Genomic DNA, 14,006 nt, shown 5'->3' with positions numbered 1-14,006 from the left:
CGTCTTCTGTGGATTGCTGTGAGATCATATATCTCAGCTGCAGAAAGGCTAAATGGAAATTTTAATGTGCCACATGCCAGATGCATGAATGGAATTTAATCCTTCTAGTCTAGCAAGATTAGTTACTTAAGCAGCTCCTACTCCACATCCATTCTTTTTTTTCATTATTTTTTTAAAAAAATGAAAATAAATGGCTATTACAGAACAACTGGAATTTGGAATGTTGCTTATTCCTACCTACCTTTTAAAGGCTAAGTTTCTAAGTAATCTATTACTGAATCTGTTAGAAAAAAATAAATCACATGTCCTCACTCTAAAGCAGCTCTTATTTCTCTTTGCTTGAAAGGGAAAGGAATAAACTTCTGTTTGAGCGTCTCTGTTCCAGATCTAGTATGGAATTACTTAGATCTCTACAAAGATGCAGGACAGGAACTGTAGTTGTTTCTGTATAAATGAGCAGTAAGGGCTCCCCAAAAGATGTGACTCTTCTACAACCCCAAACCCCTAAGAACAAGTAGGTAATTCAGCTGCCTTGCCTTCAATACCTGTTAAAGAGCAGCATGGGAATTTCTTTTTCTTAATTAATTTAAAAGTCTGATAAAATATGTAGCATGCAATCCTAAACGGTTAGGTTAGGGCATTAGTTTAGAGGGTTTATCATGTATAGTTTGCATGTACTCAGAGAATGGAGAATGAAAGTTTCATATTAAGTGGGGCATAATTTTTAAGGATATCCATTCTTAGTTTCAGAGTATGATGTCCAGTATATCCTTAAACTCTTGTTCTATCCTTTGTATATTCCTCTGCCAACATAACGAGATTTCTGCCACTGCTTCCACCTGCATCTTCCTTTGAGAAAGTCCCAGGAGTGGTACCAGAGCATTACATGCCAGAGTAATGGGTTTTTCAAATCACTGCAAGCCAGTACGACTTGGAGCAGAGCAAGGACAGCCTTAAGTTTTGCTGAGGGTGAATTCAGTTCTTCAAAGCATCATTGACCTGGGAAGCAGCAAGTGGTACGCACTGCAATTTTGCAGATCACCCAAGTGTCCGAGCCATTCTCCTTCACTTGGCCACTGCACAAATAAATGAGACTACAAGCAACATAGTGCTGATGAGGAAGAACATTTTCCACGTCTTTGTGTGAGCATTCTATTAAAGGCATGGGAAATGTTAAATATTCATTCTATAAATATATAGTGCCTTCTCTGTTGAATTTTGCAACATGCAATTAATTTACATAATATAATTTATTTTTTGTTAAGTAAAACAAAAATGGATAGAAGGACTTTGCATTTCTGTATGTTTTTATTTAACAACATATTTATAACATATTTAAATAAAGACATTAACTTCATTAAGGGATAACAAAATACATAGACACAAGCCTTTCCCAAGAAATAAAAATCAACTGCTTGGTTTAAGTTTAGAGTCACTGCCTCTGAAAACCAAAGAGAAATATGGCACAAGGCACATTAAAAAAAAGTACTTGCAAGACAGTTTAACAGAGTGTAAATGATATAGCACATTCCTAAGATCACATACATCTAGATTTGTCAGGCAAGTAGAAGGTAGTAACACTCAAGATTCAGCAAATGTGGTTGTTTGGAATTTAACTGCTAGAAGGATTTAGGAACTGACATGCTTCATGCTTCTGCCATGTTTCCAGAACTGCTAAAAAGGTCTTTGCCAGTTCACCAGGGAAGAATAACATGCTTTCAGATATTTCTTGAAGAAGCTGTGGTAGTTTTCCAAAAGTTTCCAGCTCTTTAAAATACATATCTACCAACCAATGTCCAGAAAATGCATTTTTCATCTTAGAAGTATCAGAAACCATTACTGGAAGTATATTTGAACAACCTATTGCTCGCAGAGTTACAGTCAGGGGTGTAGACAAATTATAAACAGAACAAAAATTAATCAGCATCTTAGTAAATGAAAGCAAACACAGTTCTTTCTTCTGATTACTAAAATCTTCTTCTCTGCATTCATAGAAGTTTTCAATGCTCTCTCCTGGATAAACAAGATTCAGAAGTTCTTCCTTTGCTGTGACTGACTCAACATAATCCAGTGGCAGTTTCCCATGGGAGTTCCTTTGCTCTAGAAGGACTGGCCCTTCAGGAAAAACACAAACATTAATAACAACAGCACATTTTGTGATGAATTGGCAGCTGAACAAGATTTTTGGGTCGCTTACTGTCAGAACCCAGGTGTTTAAGTTCCTTTTTTTTACCAAGTTATGTAACTGATGACTTACACATTTTCAACACATGACAGAACCTGTAGAGACCCTTTGTAACAATTTCTTTACAGTATTGTCTTAACTTGCATTGACTATGCAAAAATAGAATGTTATTACTTTTGTAGAATTCTATTAAGTACTTTGTAGACTAGGTTATTTGCTGACATTGACTTCAAATTAAAGGCATGGTACTATGACAGTCTTTATTTTACTTTTCTGGATGGTGTGGCCAATCTTGCCTTATGCTGTACAGCAAGGTAAACTATTGGGGTAGGAATCCAAACCTTCCCCAACAACTGAGTTTAAAAATTTGATCTTAACAGATTTCTGAAACACAAAACATAATTACTCTAATAAACAGATTTAAAGTAAGTAAATCGGAAATGTTTATTTGTTCAGAGCTAGTCTGAACAAATAAATCCTTTTAGTATTTCCTGTTTATCAGTACAAGGGACCTATTAATATTTAAAGAGCTTACACATCTCTTGGGAAGTTTAAGAAAGGATGCATCAGTAAGAAAAAATGAAGGCTGTTAAGATACTACAAGTGTTTTTCAAATAGGAACACATCAGGAATCTTATATAAATTTGTATTACTATGCTAAAGTAATGATACCATATTAACATGAATGCTTCTTCAGAAATACATTTTGATGACAAAAGGTGAACTCCTACATTTTGTATCAGTAATAGATATTTTAATTTTGCTCAGATTAAAGCTGTATTATCATTATTATTAGTGATCATTTACTTCTGTGTTCTAAATTATTGAGCTAAGTAAATTCACACTGAACAGTTAACATGCCTTCTACCATGGGCCTGTCAGTTACTTGACAGGCCATAACTCAGAATGTGACAAAGGCACACACAGCTTTACACTTGCCAGAAAACCTTGATGAATGCAAGTGCAAGTAAAGCTCTTGCCCTACGATAACAAGATCATCCACTACCTGTTCTTCACAGCAGCCTAGGAAAAATGCACATCTGTTAGTGCAGTGCCTTTTCCAGTTGGGGAGCTGGGCTTACTATAATATTTGCCATTGCATCACTTCAGCTGATTGATGTGAGCCCAGGTATTGGTTGGGCATGTTAGATGCCAAGGTGACATGGCACAGTAGAGATATAAAACACCTGGGAGCTACAGAACTGAGACTCAGTAAACAGAGACAGAACTGCAGAAGGAATGTATTGATCATGGTCTGGTGCTTGCACAACAGACACAGACACAGCCTTTAGGGGGCAGGAGAAGACTGTAAATATAGAGGGTTATATAGCAAGAATCTATTAAAATTTAGTTTCTCTACCTTAATTATTAGGCTGCCTAAATACACTCTTCTGCCTCATGACTAAGCACAGAATGATTTTTACTGAAAAAATCTGGGTTTGGCACATAAAACACAGTTTACAGTGACACAGTAGGGCAATGGTACAAATATTTCAAATACTCATTTTAGTAAATTAATTTAAATAAGGAAGAGTTGCTATCCAAGATGATTCTTTGTGGATATTTGGGGTTTTTTTAAAACATGCTAAATTAAATACATTGGTACAGTACATACTTCAAGATACAAATCTGAACAAAAAGTATTGTTTAAAACATTGTGTGCTTGCCTAAGGGGCAAAGTACTTTTTTTAGAAACTAAGGCATCTCTCTCACTATTATCCCTAAACAGCAGTTATAATGATTACAGTATCAATTACTTTCCTCAACCAACAGTATTCAGAGACCATCACATCAATTTTCACAAATGCTGAAAAAAATTATGTTGAAATACACGAATATAGAGAGATTTAGACAATCTGGGTTTGTGTTGTGGTAAAAATAGATCAAAACAACAGAAAATACTTAGCCTTGATTGGTGACTAGGTAATCTTTATTTTAATTAGTGGAGAACATAGTTGCAATGCTTATGGTGCAAAATGCAGGATAAAAACACTAACATATTAGAAAAACATGTGGAAATCCTGGTTAATTTCATATTCAGCTGATCAAGGGAAGTGTGAAAATAGTATTATTTTTACTGTAAACTAGGCTTAAAAAGTTCTAAAATATTTCATAATAACTTTGTATTTTAGAAAACTATCAAGTAAAACACTGAGAACTTCATATGGATTCAGAACAGAGGGTAATTTCCCTAAACTAGTTTAGCATAAATGCACTCACCCCCATGCTGAAGTAGCAGCTTGCCAATATCTATATGTCCATTTGACAGTGCATCATGCAAAGGAGTCACCCCATCCACTTGACTGAGCAGGTCTACCTCTGGACAACGCTCCAGAATTTCACGGACACACACTGTGCTACCATGGTTACAGGCTTCATGCAAAGGCGTCCAGCCAGCATAATCTGAATTATAAATCAAGGGAAGTTTTAAAACAGCAGAAGTAGTACTGAAATGTTAATAATGTAATTCATTAGACAGGAAAACACTTTACTTTTTTACTACTCATTACAGCTGGAATGGCAGCTTGTGATTTCAAAACAAGAAATTCTATTGAAGAACATCTGAAAAAAAATAGCATTTTTAAGAATCAGTAGAAAATATGTTAACATACACTTCAGTTTTAAATCCGTCTTACCTTAATGTTTGCTGTAAAGTCCTCACTTTGTGCCATTTAAAAAAGAAAGAGCTTCAGATTGTATAAAAACCTGATACCAAACAGATACTAATATAGTTCTTTACGTGTCTTAATTTCTTAATTTTGTAGAGAAAATGAATAACTTACCTTTAACATTAATGTCTATTCCCGGCAAAGAGAGAAGCTGGATCAATCTCTCCACTTTGTTATTTCTGCAAGCTTTATGCAACGCTGTCTCTCCTACCATAAAAAATTAATAGATTACACTAGACTAGACAAGATAGCAACTAAAGAAAATAATCAAAGGGTCTGGAACTAGGAGACCTGGTTATGTACCAGAAAACTCAATAATGAGTACGATTTTCCTTTATCCTTTTTAAACATCTTAAAAGAAAAAAAACCCCACGGAGCTTCTGTTCCACCAGAGATCCAGCAATGAAATTGTACTGCAAATGGTTTAACACAGGAATTATCTCCCCTCTAGTTCAAGGTTTAAAGCTTCAATCACACTATAAAAGCACCAAGTGATCACAAAACACCAAAAAATACTGGGTTTTGAAGCAGTAAAACTTTAGAGTGCAGTTGCCCTCCCTTAAATTTATTCATGAACCTACATTAAGATGTATGGTTCTTTTTACACAGCGTTTATAGCTTAATTCAAATGAATGTTTCTGGCTAAGCACAAGTGCCTCTACACACTCAAGTATAAATCAAAACTTCAAATCTATTAGCAGATGGTTTTCTGTTTCTCAATAGACTCTCTGACTTGGCTACAGTAAAGAAGGAGGGGAGAAAGAGGGAAATTAATAATAATACCAATATTAATAATAATAAAATTATTACTAGTATAGACCCTGGGGGGAAAAAAAATCCCAAACCGTAGTACCATGTACAGCTGAAATAAGTGTGAAAAATTAAACAGCAAACAACTGAGAGCTGCTGTTTATGTATGTAACGACACCACTAGCTTCTGTGCAATAAAAACTTCAGATGCATTCTAAATGCTGTTTTCTTTTCAATAATTGATTAGCTCTGAACAAGAGCCAGAGGAAAATCCTGATACCAGGTAAAGATGATGAACCAAACATCTTAGAAATTCAAGATACCTTAGGGTAGATCTCTTAGCTTTTAAAGTAAGATTTACATGGAACATTTTGTTATATTAATACCTTTACTATATAAATCTGTCAGCCCATTCTTTCAACAGAAGACACTACTTATAATTTCAGCAGGGGTGACTAGAACAAAAAGCAGGATTGGTTTGTTTGGTTCCACTTCCCTCCCCCCCCCCCCCCGCCAAGTCTTTCAGCTCACTTCTCTTTGCAGAAATCAGGTGTAATAATTCACATCAATTTTACTTGCAAAAGCAATAAAAACAAAGGGAACAAATTTTAAAAATGTATGGTCTGACTCTGTTGCTGAAGTTTTTTTAAACCTTTAAAGGGGGTGAGGTCTTCTTTTGTTTGTGATATAATTCTGTTTTTAATTTTTTGAACAACTCCAGCTTGCTTTTGCCAGTTTTTTTCTCCTGGGTGTCATATTAATAGAGTTGTAGGTAAATTTCTGATGATGAAGATGAAAAAGTAGTTTCAGCAAGCAATTCTGTAGTAAAGCAAGCCTCATGCAAAGTACAATTATTAAACTTGTGTAGTAAATAGGAACTGAATTAATTACTGCAGTGCTGTTTTATTCCTTAGGTACATGAGTTCCAGTATAGTTAAAACAAAAGCCAAGTGCATTTCATAGTTTGGGCTGAATGCCTGGAAGAAAACAGTCCATATGCTTAAAACAGCTATGTAACATAGCATACTCCTCAGTCTTTGTTCACGAAATATCTAGGACTCAGAGAGATGAAGACTGAATTATACTTGCAAATCAGAAGACGTTGATCCTACCAAGCACAGGTTGAGGTGGATTAGCAAAGTAAGGCAGGCAAGACTGGAATGTGCTCACACAAACTGTACCCTGTATTTAATGTATGGAAGGAGGAGGGTAATGAAAAAGGCAACTTTATTTTACCATATATACAAATTGCTCCTTTTAAACAGACATTGCTAAAGAGAAATGTGGATCATAAGAAAATAATTCTTGGGCATAAGCCATCGTTTTAGTCCAGCATTCATCAGGACAAGTTTTTAAACATGAAACTATAAATTCTAACCACTTTAAACTTCTTAACATAAATTAGATATGTAGAATACCTTTAATATTTCTCTTGTGTACCTCTTCAGCCAAAAGAGGACTCCCTCTTGTGTGGGCAGTCTGGACTTCTGTTTTTGCTCTAAGCTTATTAAAGATTAAGTCAATGAAAAGAAACCAAAGGGAACACATTTAAAATCACTATTTCATACTTAATGTATGTGTACTTAATGGTTTTAAATGTGTACATACAGGATACTTAGATTTAGCCATTTCAGCATCATAATGGAAAGGTCTTAATTACATAAGTTCTGTGACATTTAATTATAACTGTATTTAAAATAGAAATCAAATAGGATTGTCCACTTTTAAACTCTCTTTAAAGGTAATTCCATGAACAATGAAGTTCTGTATATACCCTATAAATTTAATATTAGGCAAATAAAACTACATCAGTCTGCATATACACTGAAATTGCTGATCAAAGAGAAAAGGGGAAACCCCAGCCCAAAGGTGTTATGGGCTTACAATGGAGCTTTCTGTCAGTTGAAGTAATTTGTAGACAACAAAACAGGTCACATAAAGTTCAAGAAATGTGTCAGGTCAGAAGCTGTCCCCCAAAGCAGAATAAAACTGGTGATGTTATAGGTATTACTTACGGTAGATCAGGCAGCACTTTGACTTGGTTCTGCTTATCGCCATTTAGCATCTGTAATGTCCTTTGAGACTCAGGGCATGGCTGTTGCCCTATTTTCTTTTTCTTTGCTTTGTGTTCTTCTGTCTCACGCATCCCTATCTCTCGCAAAGCAGATGAATAGGAACAGACCTGTTGCAAAAGTAACATTTTATAAATGCAGAAATTTTCTTTTGTTACTCTTGCTGCAAAGCAGTCATCTTTATCCACATGTATCCATCTATATTCTTGATGTATATATGTTTTTTAAAATCTGATCCCTGAATGATTGTACATCTAGATTGTTTCAGTTTGTCTTTTGCATTCCTTTTCGACGTTTTCGTAAGTCACTCTTTACACTGGCCTCAGTGAGTGGCTTGTGTCTGAGAAAGAAAATGGGAAGTTCTAGGCCTCTCTCAGGTTTCTGGCAGCTGAGAAAACCTGGATCTCTTTAGCTGGATATAAGACTTGAGTACAGTAAACTGACTTTCATGTATTAAAACAAAGTAGTTACAGACTTCCTGCTCCCAGGGAGCAATCTGGTTAAGACTCACTCCACTCCTTCATCTCTTCTGAGATGAGGGGTTGAATTAAGTCTTTGAGCATCGCAAAGGCAGTAAGCCAGTTATCCCTCAGGTGCTCTCTATTAGGACAGCCTTGGCTGTTGCAGATGTTAGCTTCTTTCCAGTAACACAGAGCTTCAAATCCACTTACCCCGTCATTTTAAAAAGTCATCTAAGTTTCTGCCGTTTGGCAAAAGCGTAAGAAAAAAAGGCCAGTGAGAGGGATTTATCAAACACTCAACGATTATATTTGAAAAAGGTATTAAGGAAGGCTTTGTATTTTTGAGTATTTAGCAGTTCACTGTAGATCTTGCAAGCAATGTACAGTAGGTGAGGAACACCTTACTTGCACCTTCGCTGCATATTTACCACCAGGGAGCTGTTGAACACAGAGAAAAGCCAAGCAGATAAGATGCTGTATGAGAAGAACTGGAAAAACTGAAAAGTTTTTACTGTATGGAATGAGAAAGAAGACTTAGTCATACTAAGGAAAACAACAAAAAGCACATAGACTTTTTCAAGCACTGTAACAATATTTAAGTAGTTGCAGAGAGTGATCAGTAGTCATGGTGATACTGAAAGTAGCAATTCTGCCCTGTATGAGGCAATATACATCAAATATTAGTATGCAGTTGGTTTATGATAAGAATTCTGACAGTCTTTTCTTCAACCTCTGTTTAAATGTGCTGTATTAAGAAACAATGACCTCTCTTCACAATAAATTCCTGAAAAATTTAGGAAAACTTATGTACGGGAAATGTACAAAGGTATAAATTTGGTTTTTTGTGACCCTACCTGTAGAATACAGACAAACTGCTATGGATTCCATATTCTGTTTAGTATTAGTGTGAAGATTACTGAAATGAGACTCTAAATTAGGGGATGACATTACCATGTGATTGCCCTGATTTGCCTGCATCCTGCCAGCAGTCATCAATTTCTTCTGCAGCTTTTACCATATTTTTCCTCACCAACTATCACAAATTGTGATTTGAAGGCAGGCAAAGGTTTGCGAGTAGGAGAAAATTTCTAAGAGAAGAATTTCACGGGAATACACTGAGAAAATCTTCAATGTAACAATTGCCTGGACCTACCTCTTCAAAAACCCTGAAGGAAAAGGTAGCTGAGAAAAATCACACTATATTTGGCATTCTCCTTAAGTACAAATGCAACACTGCAATCATTATATCAGAGATTATTTTTAAAAGCTTTCACTGTTGTTGCATTTTTTCACTTTCATGATAACTGCATGTAAACAGATACCAGGTGTGAAAAATCCTCTGGCAAGAAAAATCTGGACCCAGATCTCAGGCAAAGGGAAATTTAAATGTATGGAACACATGGAAAGACAATGCAGGCAACAAGCATGACCTTAGACCACAGAGAAAAGATATATTTCAAGACATTTATGAACCAAATTACTTGTAAAATACTGAAGTGTGATAAATTTTTAAGGAGTTACTTACTATTTTCTGAAGAGAAAGAGGTTCTGTAGAAACAGTAATATTCCTTTGTAAACACATTTGTTTGAAAATTGCTTCGGCAACAAACAGTTGAAGCCAGTCGGATGGTATGGCACAAAGAAACATTTTTAATTGACATACAGAAAAATCTGTATAAAAGCAATTGGAGAAGAATAAGTAAGCCTAAAAATGAAAATACAGAAATCTACACACCTAGTTATCTAGAAGATAGATCTTCCAAGTTTTTTGCTCCTATTGCAGATTCAGAAACTTATTCTCCTCAAGAATTACTAAAATTCTTCACATGAAAATAGATTTTAACCATCATCTGGTAAGATGACAAGATACTGAGAGAATGTTAAACGTATTTTAGAAGACAAAGCATCACTTTTTGTGTGAAACTTTTTAAAATGCTCTTAATACAATGTTATAAAAGTTATGGCTTTATTTTGAGAATAAAATTATTTTTTTTGTGAAGTCCTACAAGTGATCACCTTCTAAAATTCGAAGAGACACAAATTCAGGTAAGAGTTATAACACATGAACAAGAAATCTGCAAATAATGCAGGTGACCTACAAGCTCTACATTAAAAGTCACCATAAGCAAACTGCAACCCCATTCAAATGTACCGAATTGCTTATACTGTTTGAAACAATGCCCCACAGAGTGGCAGAGAAACTTACATATCCATACAACATACATCAGTATGTATCAGGCATATGTCTGACCTACCTCTGTTTTGGAAAAGAAGACAGAAAGACTGATTTTTTTTTCTTACAGTGGTAAGAATTTGTATTTTGATTCTAAGAAAATAATTTTGTCAAAATAACAACTGAAATGGTTGGAAAGTAAGACCTGCAGTGAGGAAGGAAACCTTTACTGTATTGGGGGAATCTTCTGTTCTGCTAAGAAGTGCTCATAAATTAACTGATCTGTAGACTCAAGCAAAAGAGAAACCCAAGTTTGAGAATACAGATGTTTGCTACTGTAAGTATAACTGAATTTAGAAAAACTCGCAGTAATTTTGCTTTGAGTGCTGTGGATTGTACCAAGTGGCACAGGTCAAATAATCTCTATAAACAGACTGAATCCTATTCTTGTTTTCCCTTTTGTATACAGGAAATTAATGAAGTCTCACAGAAATACTTATCCAAGATTTTACCTATTATATGAGGGCTACAAAATCCATTGAAGTGGTACATATTAAAAGCTCCACTAATTTAAACACCATGAAGTTTGAACTGAATTGGCCTTCTAAGAACTAAGTCAGCCTATAAAAGTTCTTAGAATTTGCTTTCTGTAAAACTGGAGTGAAACAAATTGTCCAGAGATTAAGATTTTAGTGTAATTTCTTTTCATTATGGTTCTTCCCGAGTGTCCAGGTAGAAGGCAGACACAATTTAAATGAAGCTTACATATACCTGTTACCACATAAAGAGATGATTGAAAAAGGAGTCAAGGGAAGCTTTGGTGGGAATTAATTTTGAAAACTAAATTAAAATAATTCAATACTTTCTTGAGATAATTTTGTCTCGCAAGCTCCTCAAATCCTTGCGGCTAAAAGTACAGATACTTAAACTGACATTCCATATTAAATGATAATGGTTATTTGAGTCATGATGTTTCTGTTTACCTAGTCTATTTAATGAGGAGGAACTACAGTAATTCATGGTACTCGATGGAATTTTCTTCCATTGCCTCCATTAAGTCCAAGGATTTGTAAGAGACATTGAAATGTTTCATTTGAAGTTGTAGGAGTCAAACAGTTCGCTGTAGGTTTTAGACTTATGACTGAAGTGTCTTTAGCAAGCTATTCATTTTCTGGAATGATAAAATTTGCCTGAGCTAAGTAAAGTGCCTCCAATTGCCTGTCTGAATTTAAGTTTTATTATGATATGCTTAAACTTCTCCTAGACTGACAAGAGAGCTCCAAAGACTTTTTTCTTCCTCTGACTGTGTGGTCTTGCTTTCACATCAACATTTAGACATTTATTTAAAAGGGATTTTAGTAAGAAAACCTGTTCTATTTGATCTTTGCTTGACACTGACAGACAGATACAGAATAAAATGGCTTCCTGCATATGCACACACCATGCAGTGCACAGCTGCAAAACAGGGTAAAAAACTATAAACCAAGGATTTTAATTAGGACTTAGCATCTGATTAGAAGAATTTTGAGAGGCCTTGCAAACACTCACCATCACATGAAATAGCAAGGTAATGCGCCAAATCAGGCACCTGATGAAACACATTTCTGTCCATAAGCAAACCTGAGATGATCCAATAGTCCACTACAGTTCCAAGAATTGCATTTAACAGACCAGCAACTTCACTTCTGAAAGCCTAAATGGAAAAAAGCATAGATGTATCTATTGATCTGTAACATATAAAAAATTCAGACTGATAATATACTAGAAATAACATAGAAAACTTCTTTAGATAAAAGCTCACTCTGCTGCCATGTCACTCCTTCACTGGCCTTTCTTCTGCTGAAAAGCTACCTACTGCAGCCAGATCACCAAAATTTGTGTCACTGATGGCATATCAATTAGGATTTGGCACTGGAGAAAACCAGGTTCTATGAAATCATCTACAAGTATATGCAAAATGGTGGCAAAACTTACAATTGCAATGTGATTTCTTTTTAAATTAGATTTTGTTTAACCATAAGATTGCAAGTACTGCACTTATTCCACTGAACCTTGTGTTTAATTTGACAATTGCAAGGATCTTTTTCTCCCTGCTCTATTAGTATTGCCTTTTTCTGAAGACTTCATCAGGAAATAAAGCTCTTTTTGTGACTATGTATGTCTGTGCCAAAAGGGAAAAGTATGCAAAGTGTTAGTTTCCTCCACAGAAAAAATTTTGGCAGTCACTTTGCAAAAGGAAACTTTCTTCAGCTATCAAAAAATTCAATAAGATGAGCAGCTGCAAATTTAGGAAAAAAGCCATCCTTCTGAATATTAGCTATACAATTTTCTACCTTGAACAGGCAGACACACACATGCACAAAAAAAAAAAAAAAAACAAAGAGAGAAAGAGAGAGAGAGAGAGAGAGAGAGAGAGAGAGAGAGAGAGAGAGAGAGAGAGAGAGAGAGAGAGAGAGAGAGAGAGAGAGAGAGAGAGAGATTATATCTATATATATGTATCCTTATGGGTCCATTCCAGCTCAGCTTATTCAGTGATCCTGTGAAAATGGTCATAAACAAGTAAAGAAAGGTGAAGTGTACTTTCTTCAAGAGGCATCAAGACACGGAATTTAGCTATCCAGACACCTCATTGAGATAGATGAATGCATTTTTCACCCATATGAGAAGTTAATCAATACTGGTCAGGTAAAGCAGTGTTTCTAATGTTTGAGTTAGTCTTTGCAAGGTCACATCTATCTACATACCTTTCTGAGCCATAGCAGAAATACTTTATAAAAGTTACTCCGAGATAAGTTATTCCTCTGATCACATGTACCACCAGATGTTTTGAAAGCATAGCTTGAAAGAACACAGGCACCATAGTAGGAACACATGAAATTAATCTGACTGAGGGCTCTACCACAGATTTACTACAGTTACACTAGAGCACCAGTTGACATATGGCATCTTGTGAAAGATAATGAGTACCTGAAACTGGACAATTTTGGGTAACAGACAAGCCAGACTTAATGGGTACATACTACAGTCAATGATTTGTCTGATACTCCTTTGAGAAAAAATTATGTTCAAGGTTGGTTTAAAATAATTTACTAGGATTCCTTAGGAGCTGAAAAGCACAAAACTAGTTTGAGCATCAATATATCAAACAGACCTACATATGAAAAATGGAGACAGATAATAATAAAAATATTATAAAGCAATTTGTTGAAAACTACACAAATACTGCCCCTATAGTTAACAGTTACTTGTCACTCAAAAGAAAATAAATGAACACGACTACAAATAAACACGGTGTGGGGTGAAAGCATAATCTCCATCACTCCAGATTTTTAAGACTGGCTGGACAAAGTCTGTTATGAACGTAATCTCTGAGACTGCTTCCAGGCCTACGTCCTCCTACTTTCTCAAACTCTACTTGATTTGGTTTGCCCTTTCCTTTATTATGTCATAATGCTTTAATATAGATGAACTGTGAAATCTCATAATGAAAAAAACCCTGAGAACACAGATATGGCATGTCAAAAACCTGAAAGTATAATTTTTAAAATAAGTTTAAATATTTAAAAAGGTGCATTTGCACTATCTTCTGAGGATTTAGGAATAGAAGCTGAAGAATAATTTAAAATATCTGAAATGCATTTAAATTTCCCTTAAGTATGTATATCTCTTTATCACTAGACCCCCAAGCGAAATACT

At 35.2% G+C, this 14,006-nt stretch overlaps 1 protein-coding gene across 9 annotated transcripts in view; it reads right to left on the bottom strand.

The window, feature by feature from the left end:
- Positions 1-1,286: 1,286 nt before the first annotated feature.
- Positions 1,287-14,006, bottom strand: part of SLF1 (SMC5-SMC6 complex localization factor 1) — a 34,013-nt gene continuing 21,293 nt past the window's right edge. For all 9 annotated transcript variants that reach the window (XM_064736419.1, XM_064736410.1, XM_064736412.1 and 6 more), the window contains 7 exons: positions 11,859-12,003; positions 9,663-9,808; positions 7,620-7,786; positions 7,023-7,102; positions 4,969-5,061; positions 4,406-4,588; positions 1,287-2,115 (listed from right to left, as the gene is read on the bottom strand). In XM_064736419.1, the coding sequence (XP_064592489.1) occupies positions 1,613-2,115; positions 4,406-4,588; positions 4,969-5,061; positions 7,023-7,102; positions 7,620-7,786; positions 9,663-9,808; positions 11,859-12,003 (1,317 nt within the window). In that variant the 3' untranslated portion in view covers positions 1,287-1,612. The remainder of the gene's footprint in view (positions 2,116-4,405; positions 4,589-4,968; positions 5,062-7,022; positions 7,103-7,619; positions 7,787-9,662; positions 9,809-11,858; positions 12,004-14,006) is intronic.

The sequence above is a fragment of the Zonotrichia leucophrys genome, chromosome Z (assembly GCF_028769735.1).
Source record: "Zonotrichia leucophrys gambelii isolate GWCS_2022_RI chromosome Z, RI_Zleu_2.0, whole genome shotgun sequence".
NCBI lineage: Eukaryota > Metazoa > Chordata > Aves > Passeriformes > Passerellidae > Zonotrichia > Zonotrichia leucophrys.
This window is presented reverse-complemented; position numbering and strand designations above follow the sequence as displayed.